This window comes from Ambystoma mexicanum, chromosome 1p, assembly GCF_040938575.1.
Source record: "Ambystoma mexicanum isolate Mex_15411 chromosome 1p, UKY_AmexF1_1, whole genome shotgun sequence".
NCBI classification, from domain to species: Eukaryota; Metazoa; Chordata; class Amphibia; order Caudata; family Ambystomatidae; genus Ambystoma; species Ambystoma mexicanum.
Genome location: NC_090921.1, coordinates 167,260,763 through 167,278,181, shown reverse-complemented (window position 1 = coordinate 167,278,181; position 17,419 = coordinate 167,260,763). Strand labels below are relative to the sequence as shown.

The following is a 17,419-nucleotide window of genomic DNA, read 5'->3' as shown; positions in this document are numbered from 1 at the left end:
GGCTACTGATGCGGCAGAGCACAGGTGTACACTAGGCTTTTAGTATGATGTTTATGAAAGGGGAAACTGAAAACAGATTACCCTTTCAGAGATGGAATTACACACATCATTTTATTGATTAGTATAAATTAAAAAAAGCCTGGGCTTCTACACCGTTACCAGATGGCAAATCCTCACAATCACCAATGACAGAGTGATGTGGCAATGTGTCCAGACAGTCCTGGATCTGTTTGCAGTGTTCTATATCACCATCGAGGGCTCTTTTTAAGTGAGGCCATAATCCAACAGAAAGGACCGCACCTTTGACCAAATATGTGTTTGTGGTCCTCTGCGTGGGATTTTGATGGATAAGAAATCTGGGAGCTTCGTGTGTTCCCTTACATTTCTCCATACATCCCAAACATTAAAGAAGCAGTAACGGGGGCCACCATGTGCGTGCATAGCGGCGCGGCATTACAATGATGCTTTGTTGGCATGTAACATACATGGGGATCCTAGCATAGCCGCTCACGTCAACCTCAGATATGGGTGGAGAGGCTGGTGGTTCTCCTGCATGCAACATCCGAAGTGGACCACACAGACCAGATAACATGGTCTGAAATGGTGTGGGTAGTTCAGCAAAAGAGGAGTATTGCTCGTCTTTTCTTGTTTCCTAACCAGCCATGCCATTTCGTTCATCTTTCATTGCATGCTTAACACCGGAGACCAGTCTCTAAGCACCGTGTGCGTGCCATTGTAGGCATGGGAACATGCCTACATGCAAATTAAGAGTAAGAACTCCATTTGCCTATGTGCAAGGTGACATTACTGATCCGCGGGTGCATGTGCTAAACGTGTACAATCAGCGGCGTGTGTGTGTGTGCGTGCGTGCGTGCGTGCGTGCGTGTGTGATGCTCACTGGCTGTGCCAGAGCTCTTGCTTTTCAAGTTACAGATCTGGGTGCCCTTCCAGCACGTGAGGGGGCCCTTAGGTCGCAGACTGCACCTACCCCTCGTGGGGATAATTCGCTCCCCCTCACAGGTTGGCTAAATTGTGCTTGTGCAAATACTGTCGAGCAGCTCCTGCCACACTAACAGTGTTTGCCCCGGGGGCAACCCTAAATGCCATCTGGGAGGAGAACCCCGGGTGTAAAGGGACTCCCGCAGAGTCCCAGGAAGCCTCCTTACCCGTCCCAAGAAGCACTAGTATTTGTCACAGCACCCATTCTCTGACTTGACAACCAGGCGCTGCTGTTGGGGACCTAGCCACCCCCTACCTATCTTCGCACTGGCTAAAAATGCACACATGCATTTTAGGAATCCTTTCTCCACCGTTCGCATCGCAGACTACAAAGGGCGTTCATCCCCACAGCGCGTCGAGGCTATACCAACGGCGGTAGGCGCTATACAAATGACCCAGAACTTAACCAGTGGGGAGCGGCTCGAATGTCTTGAGTAGACCATCAGAACTGCAGTCCATCTTGCAGTGGCCCTGGCGACTACTCCCAAGGCAGGACGTGGGTGCACCTGAGCAAACAAATCCTTCATTTCCCTACTCACTCTCACTACACTCTCTCCTCGTGCACCAGCCATACTCACAATAACTAACCATTACCTCTACCCATTGCCACTCCAAGACTTCAACTCTTTCCACGGACTAACACCACCATCCCTGTCTACCACTACCTCTTCCACTGCCCCACTAGGACCTCTGAGCTAACTCCCTGTCCCCCGCTCCTTCTCCTTAAATGCCCCTCCCCAATGCTCACTATAAAACACTTCCAATATCTGAGCCTTGAAACCTGCACTTAAAGATCCCCCTCGTTGAAAATGCCACTCTGATATATCCCCCCACATTTCGCCTCCACCCTAGTTCAAACTCCACCCCTTGTCTGGCAACTTGCCCACACTTGCCTTTTGATGCTGAATTCTTCTTAACTTAATCGGCCCAACACACTCACACACACACTCCTTTGCTCCTCCAACAGGAACAGTGCAAGGATTGAGCCTGGCCCAAGCAACATGTCATTTTAGTGCCCGCGCTACATCATAATGGTGCCCCAACCCCATTTAGGGACAAAATAGCGCCTGTCAAGGGGGGAGCAGCCCTCACCCTCACTCGGCAGTGCGCCGCATCAGCATTCACAGGTTCAACAATAAGGAGGCCCATGTGGCGGTACCGGTCTCAATACCAACGTTATTCAAATACTGATTTCACTTACCCCGTTCCCCTGTCACTTCCCTTCCCCTGGGTCCCACCCCTGCCCTAACCCCGCCTTCCACATAACGATGTGGATGGAAACTATAACTGACCATGACAACCTTCCCGTTTTAAAAAAACTTAATCTGATACTAGCCCATATCTTCAATGAGTCTTATGGGTTTAGTCTTTGCCCTCATGGGGCGGCTTGCCCTTGGCAGTTCAGGGCTGTAGAAAGGGGGTCTATCTGTAGTCCACTCACCCATGTCATCTGCGACCTGCCCGTCTGAGACTTCCTCATCTCCCCAGTATGGGTCATCGGAATCCTCCCGGGCCTATGTATCCGCACTGTCTTCCTGTTCCTCCTCCGAGGCGTACCAGGGTGTTACTTCACTTTGGCATTACTTGAAGTCTGACACATTTCTTGTGATGGCCTGTCCTTCCTTGTCCACAGCCGTGACCATGGTGCCTTTACCCTTCGTGACTGTGAGAGGGCTAGGTGCGAAACAGGAGTCTCTTTTCCTTCTCTGGGTCTGGCGCACCAGCACTCACACCTTCCTCAAAGCTGTGTTCTCATGCTCCTCTCCTCTCATCTTCCACAGTCTTCATTTTCTGATTTTCTTCTGCGTCCTTTGTCTGGATCTCCTCATCCTCCGGTATGGTGTTGCGCTCCAGGGGCCCTTGCGGCAGCCGTGTCTGTAACTTTGCGGCCGAATAGGAGGTCTGCTGGGCATTTGCCTGTGGTGCTGTGGGGAGTGTGGTGGTAGTCGCATAGGCGCTGGTACAGTGTCTGTTCGAATGGTTTGTGGGACAATTGTGCCACCTGCAGTGCACTCGAGGTTCCACATGAAGCGCTCAGCCATGCCATTGCCTTGGGGCCAAAGAGGCGTAATTTTCTGGTGTTTAAAACCTATGTATTGGGCAAAATTAGCGAAGGCCAAACTAGTAAACGGTGGGCCGTTGTCAGACTTAATCATCTGATGGATGCCATAGGCCGTGAGAATGCGGTCCAGGACTGGAATGACCGCTGTTGCCGCTGTAGACGGCACTATTTGTACCCCCGGGTACCTCGAGTACTCATGGATCACGACCAGGGCATACGTGCCGTCTCAAAGGGGCCCAAAGCAGTCGACCACTAGCTCTTCCTATACGCCACCAGGGAGCAGGGACATCAGCAGTGGATTTCTGAGTGGTGCTGGAGCTATGGCTCTGCAAATTGCACAGTTATTTAAGGTGTCCTCAATTTGTTTGTCTAGCCCTGCAAACCAGATTTTCTGCCTCTGTATCTTCTTCGTTGAGACCACGCCTCGGTGGCCCTCGCGGGCCAGATCGACCACTTGTTGGCATAGCGACTTGGGCAGGACCATTCGGCAGCCTTTCATGACTATTTGGTCCTTGGTGGTGGTGAGTTCCTCTTGAACTAACAACATTGCCTTGATGTCACTCTGTAGCGTCTCCTCTAAGTGTTTGGCTCTGTCCTTGGCATGTCTTATTTTGCCTTGGTTGATGCATTGGGCGAGGATGGTCAGCACTTGGTCACTGGCTGATTCTTGCTGAAGCGTCTTCCACGCTATCAGGAAAGGTTTTAGTTGGTGGATGAGGTATTGCAGATATGCATTAGCTATTGAGTATTCTGGAAGGGATGCACCTGTGGGACGGCGAGAGAGATCATCGGCCAGATTCTTGTCCTTGCCCGGTCTGTGGCGAATGGAAAATGTATAATCTTGGAGACAAAGTCCCCATCTTTCTATTCGTGGTGGCATCCGAGCTTGGGGGTTGCCATAAATGGCGAGTAGGGCTTGGTGGTCGGTGGCCACTGTAAATGCTTTCTGAATAGAAACGGATGGAAGTGCTTGCAGGCCCAGACGACCGACAGGCCTTCCTTTTCTGCCTGCAAATATTTCTGTTCGGTGGCGGAGAGGCTGCGGCTTGCGTATGATCAGACTTTCTAGATGTGTGGGGTTCTCGGGTCATATTGTTCCAGTATCACGCCCAGTCCCACCGGGCTGGCGTCCACAGTTACTTCTGTATCTTTGGCGGAGCAGAAGCATTCCATAGCAGAGGCTGTGGCAATACGAGCAAAGATTTCTGCAAAAGCAGCCTCGCATTCAGCGGTCCAAATGAAGTGTTGTCCATTCTTGGTCAATTCTCTGAGTGGGGCGCTCACTGTCGCAAAGTTTTCCAGGTAGCTTGAGCAGTTGCTTGCGAGCCCCAGGAACAACCTGTTGTCCGACACGTCTGTTGGGCGGGGTAGGGGGCTTCTTGTAGTGCCTTGACCTTCTCTGGGTCCGGCCACATGCCTTGGTCCGAAAAAATGTGGCCAAAGAATTTGAGGGTTTGCCTGCCAAACTCGCTTGTCCTTGTTAAGTGTGAGATTGGCTGCTTCTAGGGCCCTGCACACCTTGTGTAGATTTTCGTTGTGCTCCTGGGTTGATTTGCCGAATACCAGGATGTCGTTGCTGTAGTTCAGACACCCTGAGCTGTGTTCGATCACCTGGTGGATCTTCCCCTGGAAGATCTCTGCCACAGAAGATATGCCAAAGTTCAGGCGCTTGTAGTGATATAGCCTCATGTGAGTCACAAACGTAGTGATGTATCTGGATTCCCGGGCTAGCTCCAGCTGATGGTAGCCCTCGTTGAGGTCGAGCTTCGAGAACACGGTTGCACCATTGAGGAGGTTGATCATGTCCGTTATTCTCACGGCTTGATGACGTTCTCACTGGATGGCCATGTTGGGGTGGTGCATATCTACGCACAAATGGAAGGAACGTTCTGCCGATTTCTTGGGAACCAGCACAATTCGGGAGACCAATGGCGGGGGGCCCACTGCAGGCTTGATGATGTGGAGGTCTTGCAGGCGTCTTAGTTCTTCCTCCACCTGTTTTTGAAAATGTATGGGTATGCCCCAGAAGTGCTGAGCAACTGGCTTAACTTCCGTATCGATGTGAAGTATCGGTTTGCAGTTAAGTAGTTAACTCAGACCTTTGAAGAGCTTCGGATATGTTTCAGTGGCATCTCCCTCTGTAGCCAAGTATTTGTGGGCCCTCATGTGGTATAAAATATGGACGAGGCCCATGTCAATTGACATTTTGAAGCTCAAGATGCATCTGCTGTTGGCTTCTGTGGAGAGGACATGTGTGCGATTTGTGTGCACAGACCGTGCTAAAAGTACCAATGCGCTGCAGGGGTGTGTTTGTGTTGTCTGGGAAAATGTTGACTTGCGAGGGCCGCAGTTTTGGCGGGTGAGGGAGGCCATTGAAGGCCTCTTTGCTCAGAACATTAACAGTTGCACCCATTACGATAAGAAAGTCTGTCGGTATGCTGTGCTCTTGGAGGGTTAGAATGGGGCTGTGTTCCTTCGCTGTCTCATTTCCAAGAGCCCATACATATCCTTTCCTCCTTTGGCTGTCATGGGAGGATGAGGAATCGCTCCCTGAGGGCGAGCGTATCTCCACGCAGTGGATGCTCCATTGGGGTCTGTGAATGGTTCTCCTGTCAGGAGACCGGAGCGATCTTCTGGGCGGTAGACGGCCACTCTCGCTTTCCGCAGGACGGTATCATCTGTGTTTTCGGCTCTATCTTCTGTCGTCTGATCGGTGACTGGGATGGTGTCTGCTGCCTCTTGGTGCAGCAGCCTGGGCGGTTGGCGCCGAGGCGTTCCTGTAGACAGCTCTTAAATGCTCTGAAATGGTTGTCACCTCTGCATGCTGCGCACTTCTGGCTGAGTGCTGGGCACGGCCTTCGTGGGGAAATTCATATATCTGCACCTGTAACACAATTTCGTTGACTGGTTGGGTTTGTCAGGTAAAGTCGTTGTTAGTTTCCTGATGACTTCCTGGTCTTTGGTGTCCGATAAGATCTTCACTCGCCCCAGGCCAACAACTTGCCGCGTGACTGCTGAGTCGGTGCGGACCATTGCTAAAATTTCATTGAGCGTCCTCTGTTTCTGGTGCAGTTTTCTTTTGAATTCTGCAGATTCGCCCCCCACGATGCCTTGGGACGGTAGTACTTCGTCATTTGAGTATCAATGGAAGGCACATTGCTTCATGCGGATACGGAGCCGCATGACATATTTGTCCATGGTTTTCCCTCTCTCCTGCATGATGGTATGAAAGATATGTCTTTACTAGTCCACGTTCGTAGGTGGTGCAAAATAGGCATCAAGCACCTCTCAAATTTCCTGGTACGTCGCTTTTTCCTCATCAACCAATTCGTAGAGGATGTCCCTCACAGCAGCCACAACTGCTAAGGTATGTTTTTCTTCCATTCTGCATCCATTGGGCCCATCGCCTCCACATAAACCCAAAAGTCCTTCATCCATCGGACCCACCAGTGCCCCAGGTTACCTGTGTCTCTGAGGTTCAACGCTTGGGGTAGCTGCCACGGGGTAACGTCACCTTGGCCATGCGGAAAAGTCTCTGAAGGTCTGGCAGGCACAGTGGCCGGGATGTCTTCCTCCGGCATTTTTTTTTCCTCACCTCATTGTGCTTCTCCCTGCAGGCTGGAGGGTCAATCTATGCTAGCGGCACGTGTGGGTGTGCTTCACCCAGTTATTCCTGAAGGGATGGAGTTCCTTTGGGCCTTCCTGTCCCTTTGTGAAGCGTGGGGCCACCCGGGGGGCCTCACAGGCCCAGGTGCGGCTTCGCGCATGTTCTTTGGGCCTTCCTGACCAAATTTGATGCGCGTGTCCATTCGGGGGGCCCACAGGCCGCGATATGTCTTAGAATCACCACCGCGGCCCGGGGTGACGATGTGCTGTGTGGACCGCTTATCTTTGCAGCCACCGCAGGAGGCGTATTCACCTGTGCTTCCTCGGGACCGTATGAGCGGGAGAGGCAGGCCACGCCTCCCACTCCTGCTCCGAGCGAAGGAATGCGGCCAGGGAGGACCATGCTGAGTTCGTCTTCCTCGTCACCAATGTCAAGGGGGGAGCGGCTCTCACCCTCAAGCGGCAGTGCGCCGCATCAGCATTCACAGGTTCAATAATGAGTCCCACACGGCCGTACCGGTCTCAACTCCAACTTTATTAAAATACTGACTTCCCTTCCCCCCGTTGCCCCATCACTTCCCTTCAACCTTGTTGCCCCATCACTTCCCTTCCCCTGGGTCCCACCACCACCCTAAACCCGCCTTCCACATAACGATGTGGATGGAAACTATAACTGAACATGACAGCCCCTGGGTGTCCGTCCGCTGGTGGCGTCCTATGCAGCTTGTTATGATTCCCTCATTGTAGCACTGGCCCTGTCTGTGGACATAACATGGACCACCAAAGGCCTAAGTGTTCAAGTAACACAGGCAGCACGCTTACCTGCATGAAACATTCCCGCCCTGTAAGAGTACACCGTTTGCAAGAGCTGGCTGTGCAGGCGATACAGCACGGCTGCACTGGAAGAAGACCTTTAAGAAGTGTTGAACGGTTCTGGGAAATGTCCTTATTTGGAAGAGCCAGGTCTTTGGGGATTTACTTTTGACATCTATATTGAGGCCCCCCTCAAGAATATAGAATGGCACTGACCTGTAGATGGCAGGTACCCCTGTAGGGGTCAGCGACCCTGCCACCTGACCCATCTACTCAGGAGAATTGACCCTAACCCTGCTATGATCACAGCAATGGACTCGGCTAGTCCAGCATCACGCGTGCATGGTTCACATGGGGTTAGTAAGGATACTTGGACATGCATGTGCTCCATCTTCACTGGAATAGGCTGGTCTTAAGAGATAACGTTGGGCTTCCAGCCTCTGTGCCATGGAGCAGTGGCCACTTCAGGGAAGAGATGAGAGGGTCGGCTGTAGATTTGCTCTGGGATAACAGGTGCCTTATGCTTATGCAAGCAACAGCAACAGAGATTATTCTTACGGGTCCCAAAAGGATGGATAACATTCTGGAAGCCCATGCCAGGCCTACATGCTGATAGGTTGGCAGCTCATCCCATGCCAGGCCTGCATGCTGGAAGGTCGGCAGCTCAACCCATTCCAGGCCTACATGCTGGAAGGTGGGGCAACTCATCCAATGAAATACCTACATGCTATCAGGTGGGGCTGATCATCCCATGCTAGGACTGCATGCTGGAAGGCGGGGCAACTCATCCCATGCCAGACATACATGCTGGAAGGTGGGGCAACTCATCCCATGCCAGGCCTGCATGCTGGAAGGTGGAGCAGCTCATCCCTTGCCAGGCCTACATGCTGAAAGATGGGGCAACTCATCCCATGCCAGTCCTGCATGCTGGAAGGTGGAGCAGCTCATCCCTTGCCAGGCCTACATGCTGAAAGATGGGGCAACTCATCCCATGCCAGTCCTGCATGCTGGAAGGCGGGGCAACTCATCCCATGCCAGGCATACATGCTGAAAGGTGGAGCAGCTCATCCCATGCCATACCTGCATGCTGAAAGGTGGGGCAGCTCATCCCATACCATATCTGCATGCTGAAAGGTGGGGCAGCTCATCCCAGGCCTGCATGCTGAAAGGTGGGGCAACTCATCCCATGCCAGGCATACATGCTGACAGATGGGGCAGCTCATCCCATGCCAGGCCTACATGAAGGAAGTCGGGGATTACCTGTCCTTAGCTCACTTAATTACTAAATAGTTGACTCAGCCTTTTCCCAAGTCCATAAAATGAGCACCATGGAGTTGGGAAAATATATATACGATCAGCAGTACTTGGAAATTTAGCTAATTGTGTGATATTAAAAGGGGGTAGCATGGTATTATAATAAAGAGAGGAGTATGTTGTAAACGTGACACATTTACAGGCATGTACCATGCCCAAGCCTGGCACAAGGGGCTGCATCTCTGAGAATCTAAATGGTTCCTCAGTCTTTTCAGACATATGCCAGTGGTGGAACAAACAAAGGGTGAAGGGGAATCTAGCGGGAAAATGTGGCAACTGGCCAGGCAAGGGATGGAGTTTGAATTAGGAAGGAGGTGAAATGTGGCGGGATATTGATGGTGGCACTTTCAGTGAGGGTGATGCTTAAGTGCAGATACTGGTGTGACGTGTGGGAGGAGGTGAAAAGTGGCAGGATATTGATGGTGGCCCTTTCAGTGAGGATGATGCTTAAGTGCAGATACTGGTGTGACGTGTGGGAGGAGGTGAAAAGTGGCAGGATATTGATGGTGGCACTTTCAGTGAGGATGATGCTTAAGTGCAGATACTGGTGTGACGGTGTGGGAGGAGGTGAAATGTGGCAGGATATTGATGGTGGCACTTTCAGTGAGGGTGATGCTTAAGTGCAGATACTGGTGTGACGTGTGGGAGGAGGTGAAATGTGGCGGGATATTGATGGTGGCACTTTCAGTGAGGATGATGCTTAAGTGCAGATACTGGTGTGACGGTGTGGGAGGAGGTGAAATGTGGCGGGATATTGATGGTGGCACTTTCAGTGAGGGTGATGCTTAAGTGCAGATACTGGTGTGAAGTGTGGGAGGAAGTGAAATGTGGCGGGATATTGATGGTGGCACATTCAGTGAGGGTGATGCTTAATTGCAGATACTGGTGTGACTGTGTGGGAGGAGGTGAAATGTGGCGGGATATTGAAGGTGGCACTTTTATTGAGGGTGAGGCTTAAGTGCATATACTGGTGTGACGTGTGGGAGGAGGTGAAATGTGGCGGGATATTGATGGTGGCACTTTCAGTGATGGTGATATTTAAGTGCCGATACTGGTGTGACAGTGTGGAAATTGTAATATCACAGCAATAAAGTCAGTAGGAATTTAGAGCCTATCGAGGGGTATATGCTCAACACATACTATGGCAGTGGTGACGCCGGCCATCGATGGAATACAAGGTCAGGCATGAGTTGCTCCAGTATTAACCCTGATGTCCTTCCTCCTCAGCTGTGGGCCTGTCCATCCGGAAGCAGATCGTGAAGTTTGGCGAAGACTGGATCTTCCTCTTCCTCCTGGGGATCTCCATGGCCACCATCAGCTTCAGCGTGGACGTCATCATTTCCAAGTTTCAGAGGGGTGAGTTCTCGCTTGGAGGCCACCATTGGGAACATTGGCTGTGGTGCCTTGCATGCGTGGTTTGTCGGGTATTCTCAATGGCACAGAGCGCATGTCGTTTGGAGGTGGGACTACCTTGAGCCAACCATGCGCGCGCTTAGCGTCTATGATCAGAAATCACACTCTGGGTATCCACTTTTGTTGTATTACATTCCATAATGATAATTGTGCAGTTGCCGAGGCTCCCAAGTTTGCCAGATAAGGAAACTGAGGTAAGAGGAGATGAACAGTTCGTCCCAGGATCAAACCATTGGGTCAACTGGAGAAGCTGGGAATAGAAATCAGTTCCCCTTATTCCAGAGCCAACCAGCAACCTTAGCAATACTTGGCATCTCCTCCCATGCATGCTAGTTCCCTTGTATGCCTATGTTTCTTGTGTCCCTTCACAGTGGTATGTGTGTTCTTTCTGACTACCCCTGTGTTTTGTTGTTGTGTGGTGATGCTTCCGTGTGATACAGATAATCCCAATGCCAAGAGGGTACAGCAGAGTACTTAACACAGTTACACCACAATCTTTCATCTGCATGTGGCATCATGCAGTGACGGTGAAATGCACAGACACACACGCCCTCAGAGGAAGGGCTTTGTGCAGCACCTGTGGCCTGGGCCAATTCAAGGGATGCTTGCAGAGCTTGACCAAGACTCGCGCCACTTAGGCGACTGGTTCAGAACATCCTAAGGAACCCTTCTCCCTCCTCTGCAGGCAGTATCATGGCAGAATAGGCCTGGCACATGAGAATTGTGGGCACATCCCAACTGACACCCGAGGCTCCTTCCGCACTGCCGGGCTAACACCTTTGGTCAACCTTGTGTGGTTGCCGGGGCTTTGCATGGCTCTTGGAGCCGGTGCTGCCGCGAGTAGGCAGCAGTAGATGGAAGCGGCCCCTGCAGCTGAGAGACTGTCAGTGAAGAACCGGAACTCAGAAACAGGAAGTAGAAGGACTCCTCATGGCCACCAGAAAGGTGGGCAGCCACACTGCAGTGTGTGCAAGGATTCAGCTTGCCTTTGATCACCCAGGAGTGTAAACCTCTCTGCACTCACCTAACCTCTCCCTACCCCTGGCTGGTGCTTCCATCTCTGGGATTGGCAGCCCTCAAAGAGGCTGCTCCCACCCCTCAAAAGGCCCTTGTTCATATGGCACTGCACATTCCTGGGTAGCAAACTTGTGGGCATTTGCACCCTTGGTCCTTGTCACCCTGCCACCAAGGGAAGTTCTAGTTTTGGCGGGAGGTGTACTCGCGTGGAGCATTTGCAAAGGTGTCCCTGCCTTGGTGAACCTCCGCTATGGAGGGCTCTGTTGCTTTGCACACTCAGTAGTCTTGTTTGGTGCAGTGTGGAGACCTCCCAGAGCCTCGCTCTAGCTTCCCTCTAGGTTTAACAGGACGGAAGCGGGTGTAAAGACATTATTTCCCCAGAGCAAATGTGTGTGGCGCTCCTTACCAGGTGGAGGATCAGCGGAGGCAAGAAACGGGCAAAGCTGAGGTCTAAACCAATACTCACCAATTAGGAGAATTTTACTCAAAGTGCCCTTTCTGAGACTAGTTGAGAGTCTGAGCTGAGGGACATTAACCACCGGCAATTCCTCTAGGTTGCCTTCATGCTATCACAAAAGGGATGCACCTGGGCACCTATGTAAATAAACATTGTTCCCTCTCCCTAGGGCAGCCAGGAACCCGTAACAGCGAAGCCGCATGCCATCTGCACATGAACACATGTTTCAGCCTGGCTGTGCCTCTTCAGGGAAGCATAGAATGATCCCCTGGGCACAATCAGCAAGTGATCCAGGTCAATGCATAACCCCTTCCACTTAGGGAGACTCACTGAGAAAACCAGAAAGCGATGGGTGGAATGATTGTCCCAACATGTTTCCCCTCTGGGTAGCAGTCCATGCCATCCGGCTCTTCATTAGCCCTCTTGTAGGATATGGAGCTGGGGCAGTAGCTGTGCAAAGGCACAGGTAATGCCATTAATGATGTCATTGATGGCGTCATCTGCATTGTAAATCTCCATGCCACTAGGAGTTGTGCTGGGTCGGAAGAAGGAGTCGGACCCTTTGAGGACATTCTAATCCACTTTTAACAAATTAAAAGAAAAAAGCCTATCTTTCACTGTTTCTAGAGGGAGTTCCCTCCATATCTAAAAGAACTAAAGGTGGTTGTCTCTCATCAGGAAGTCCCAAAGAAAGAAAAGTCCTGAATTTAATTCTACCTGACCCAACCACTAAGATAACTAGCTTAAACAAGTGGAGGAGATTGGCTCCATTATAATTACAATTGTTCTTTTATAACGCACTTAATACCAACAAGTGGTTTCTAAGCACAGGATCGGGATTCAAACCTGTGTTGCGCTGCGTTGTCTTGCTTCCAAAACAAACGTGTGGCCCCTGAGCTATCCTTCTCATGGTGCCAATATCTTCTGACAGTCTCTTTGTATCAATGGGCCTCATTACACGGTAGGCGGTGAACCATGGCGCTATTAGCGCCATGGCTCATGCCGGTAAAATACCGGCACCGCCTTGGCGGAAAGGGGATTTACCGCCCCATTCCAAGGTTGGAGGGGCGGTAAATCCCCTTTCCGCCATTGCCCTTCCCCATTCCCATTTCTGCCCCATAGGGCTCTATGGAAATGGGGAAGGCGCTAATTACGCCACCGCAATTTTGCGGTGCCGTAATTAGCTCCGAGGTCCCTTAGCGGGTTGGATTTTAACGCCTGCAAGAAGCAGGCGTTAAATCCTCCAACCCGCAAAGGGACCTCGTAGTACGGCGGTAAGGGTTAACGGTCACCGTTGCCATTAACGGTGACCGTTAACCCTTACCGCCGTCCGTGTAATGAGGCCCAATGTCTCTCTCTTCCTTGTGCTGCTTGCCAAACACAATCTTCTGTAATAGTCTCTCTTAATCCCTTGGATTACCCTTGTAGGTCTTCTACAATAGTTTTTGGTTTTGTGCTCTGTTTACTGATGCATTTGGGACAACCTTCCTCGTGACAATTTCGCACAATCGTGTTGGAGGTTTTAGACCTCTCATGATCTATTGATTCAGGCTTTCTTCCCACTTGGCACTTCCCCCCTCCTGTGTTCTCTCTTTAGAACTATCTTGTTCACTTGATAGTCTATTCTGTCCTTCTTCATTACAGGATTTTATGCCACAGTTTCTCCTCTTTTCATCTTGGTGCTCATATAGTAATTTCCCTCCTTTATTACATCTTTGTTCAGAGTATTCACAGACTTCCTACACAGGGTTATTCAATTTTCCTTTTAAATGGAGCTTTAAACAGTTCCATTTACACCGGTTAATATTAGTGTTTCTCTTCCCGTGTTCGGGTGCCCCGGTGGCCCCCCGCTTCTCCACTCTCCCCATTACCGCTCTGTATTTCGGGGAACATTGCGGGCCATGGCATTCGCTCCGGTCATCCTCTTTGATACTGCCTTTCTTATTCATCGGTTTGTTGCGCTCATGTTCTTGGCTTCCCTTCGGCCGTGTACGGAGGTTGACGCTTGAAAGCTGTTCGCATTCCCAGCAGCCTTCTCGTTCTCTGTTTCCTCAAGTCTCCCATTCTCGGGTTCAGGTTAGGAAGCTTTTCGTGCTCCCACTTACCTTCTTGATGGTGGGCGATGTGTTTTGTCGGGTGTCCTGCTCACCACGATATAGATGTGGTCTCGCCACCACCTGACACAGGACTTTGCTTTCCATCTTTACAACGGCTCTTCTGTTGTTGGGTACACTGGGCCTTCAGCATCTCACTCTGGCATTCTGCAGCTCTTTGAAAGGCACAGGCTCTGCGGCTCGTCTCAGGTCCACCAGTCCAAGGCAAGCTCATGTCAGGGGCCTTGCCCAACGTAGGTTACTCTCGGCTTCATATGCAGATGTTACATTAGTCTTCATAGCAGATAGTCCCATGTATTCTACTATGCTGTGTGGCTTAGGAAGTTCCTCACGGAAGCAGGAGTCCTTGTCCCCTAAGGAGGAGTCTCTCCCAGTGAGGTCCCACTTGCCCAGACCGCTATGGAGAGTCTTGCAGAGCGGGCTCACCTCCTTAGCCTCAAAGGGAGAGGCTCCCCCTTGGGGAGAAGGAGTGAATACCTTTTGATCCGTCACGGAGTGCACAAAGAGATTTAAGGTTTCAAGTCTACCTTAACCGAGCAGCATTTCACTAAGTTCATGATTTTAGTTTAAAACAGTAATGTTCCATTAAATTACATTTTTTCAGTAGAATCATCAGTTGTGTACAGTGTACATCAGCGCTTGTAAAGGACGTATGGCGTTGACGCTGCACAATCTGGCATGGTTCCATTCCATTGGCTTCGTTATGAGTTTGATGGTTTTGCCAGTTGCAAATTCTCTCGCAAATACAACTCTCTATTCATACTATTAACGAAGCACCACAGAACTGGTGGAAGGAACTGCACTTACAAGGACGCCACCCTTCCATTTCCAGTACATATACTTCTTCATCAAAAATTGACTTTTAAGATAATGAATAGTTAATTTGCTGCCTTATGTGAATGTTTTAAAAATAAATAAAATAACAGTGTACATGTGGAGGAAATTTGGGGGCACCCTTTTAAGTTCTATTAATAGATAGCGTTCCCTAGGGATTTTGGGGGAGGACCAGGCTGTTATAGATCCATTTTGGTTCACTCTGGCTCTGTATCAGACTCAACGCCGACTGTATGAGTTTGGGGGAGTGTATTCTCTTTTCCTCCCTCTTCCTCTCATCTCTTGGTGGGCATTCTGTGAGTAACTGGCTATTACTGTTACAAATATGACTTGGACATTATGTACACAGGTAAGCCTCCAGATTGTGTCTTGGAATGTCAGTGGTATTGATAACGCTGTATGAAGGAAAATAAAAGTCATATCTGGGGGAGAATGCCCGCTAGTGGTTAAGCTTCAAGAAACTCACCCGACAGTGCAGGAAGCTCAGAAAATATGTAGAGGTTGGGTAGGTCAGGTCTTTGACTCCTCATATAATTGAAAGTCAAGGGGAGTAATGAGCTTAAAAAGAAAGAGCCTGCCAGGTAGGGTGTCAGCTAGAGAAGGAAGAATCATCTCGATGGGGATGAAAATTCAGGAAACCGATCTAGCGATTCCCAACCCTTACCCCCAACCACGGGGAATAGCTCATTGTTTGTGAAAGTGGCGTAACACTGGCAAGACCATGGGGCAGACAGCATTATATTAGGCAGTGACTTTAATGAGGTACTGAACCCATTACTGGATAGAAGGAGTAGGTCCATGTTTGGGAAGACAAGTAAAAATCGGGAGGCACTTAAGGCTCTATTGGGTGAATTTAATTTAATCGGCGTATGGAGGCTGGAGCACCCAACTGATAAGGATTATAGTTTCCAACCGGGGGCATACAACGTTTGTTCACAAATTAACTTGATATTAACTACAGGCAGAACCACCCACATTTTTCAAGAAGTGAGATTAGCAATATTCATATCTCAATTAGAAACAGCCCTGGATTATTCAGTCAACACATGGAAAATGAACACTTCTATCCTGGAGGATGAAGAGGTGTTGGACCAAATTGTGCAGGAAGCAGAACATTTCATACTGATGGATAGGAGTGGTACCGTGGAGGACCATACCGCCTGGGGGGCCTTTAAATGTACCCATGCGTGATGTAATGGTCCACATGCCTGGAAAAAGGAGAACATCTATGGAAAAAAGAATGGAAGTGCTGGAGGCCAAAGTTAAAGAGCTTGAGAAAGATTGGAGGGAATCTCATAAAGAAAAAGTCAGGTGGGAGCTTCTATGAGAAAAATATGATCTGAACAAACTATTTACTGAAAAGACGGAATATACAAAATGTACATAGTATGAAGGTGGAGACAGATGCAGTTGCCTACTAGCTCCCTGATTAAGAATAATGGACACGGATAGAGCAATTTGTGCCATGGAAAATAGGTTGGGAGGTCTAACCTCTGACCCGGATGTGGTCATTGGAGAATTACGAACACAGTTCGAGACTCTATCTATGTACAACGGAGAAAAAGTCAGAAGAAGAGGGCTTATCAGATATTTTGAACACATTCCCTTTGTCATAACTAACAGAGACTGAAAGACAACACTAGATACCAGGATCTCAGTGGAAGAATTAAACAAAGCAACCTACTGTCTCAACACAGGTCAATGCCAAGGCCCTGATGGTTTCCAGGTGGAATTTGATAGAATAATGCCTGACGGTGTATTTACTCTATTGGCAGACATGTTAATATCCCCCAGAAATGAAGGCTTGCTCCTATCACTCTTTTGCTGGAGGGACGCGGAGCAACACAGGTTCGATCCCTGGGTCCACCCTCTGGGTGTTAAGCGTGTTGTAAATAGCCAATTAGAATTAAAGCTATGCAGTAACTTTCCAGTGTTGGTACCAGCTCTCCTGTTAGCTGCTGCTTGCGCAGGGAGAGCTTGTCACTGCCCGGCTGTACCTCTTTCTGGGCTGCACACTTGGCCGAGTCGGACATAGCAACAAGTGGCTCCGCCTGGGAAGACTGCAGTGCTGTGATGGGGATGGGCCTTCGGTGCTGCGTATTTGCCCCTAACATCTTAGCCCACCAAGGAACTCCTCAAAGCAGCAGTGTTACTTTCAGAGGTAGCCCTCTATTCATCCACATTGTGATCGAACTGACGTCACCGTTTCATGTCCTATCAAACTCATCCATTCAAGCAGCCCCCAGCTTTAAATAACTACCACCGTTGAAGCCGACCTACCAGTGATTGGGTGGTGTGAAATTAGAAGGATTTGATTCTAGACCCTAACTTTAGGTTTCCTGGAGAAGTATCAATGGTGAGGTGGCAGGGTTTCTCCTTCGATTGGGGGTCTAAGAAGAAAAGATGCCCTTTGTATGGGCTTTGCGCAGCTGATGGCACGACGTACAGAGAGGGGACATTTCTCCTGTCCCATCCAGAGGGCATCCTGAAGGGCAGGAATATCACAGAAGAGCGCCCGTTGCACAGCACATACGCAGTGTCACGGTTTATTAGGACTTGGTCAACACGTTTCAGGCCACTAGATCGCTTTCTCAAGGCAGCCTTATAGATTGTCTCATAGATGCCTGATATGATATGATATGATAGGTTATTTATAATGCGCTTAATACCCAGAGGTTTTGTAAACCGGACCGGGTATCGAACCTGTTTCACTCTGTGCTGTCTTGCTTCCTAGGCGAGCACGTTGCCGCTGAGCTATCCTCTTGGGACGAGTGTCTGCCACTGAGCCTG

General features: G+C 49.9%; 1 protein-coding gene across 2 annotated transcripts in view; it reads left to right on the top strand.

Moving 5' to 3' along the window:
- LOC138567616 (chloride channel protein ClC-Kb-like) overlaps nucleotides 1-17,419 on the top strand; it is a 422,777-nt gene that overhangs the window by 16,773 nt on the left and 388,585 nt on the right. For both annotated transcript variants that reach the window (XM_069646042.1, XM_069646032.1), the window contains exon 2: nucleotides 10,022-10,150. In XM_069646042.1, coding sequence (XP_069502143.1) covers nucleotides 10,022-10,150 — 129 coding nt within the window. The remainder of the gene's footprint in view (nucleotides 1-10,021; nucleotides 10,151-17,419) is intronic.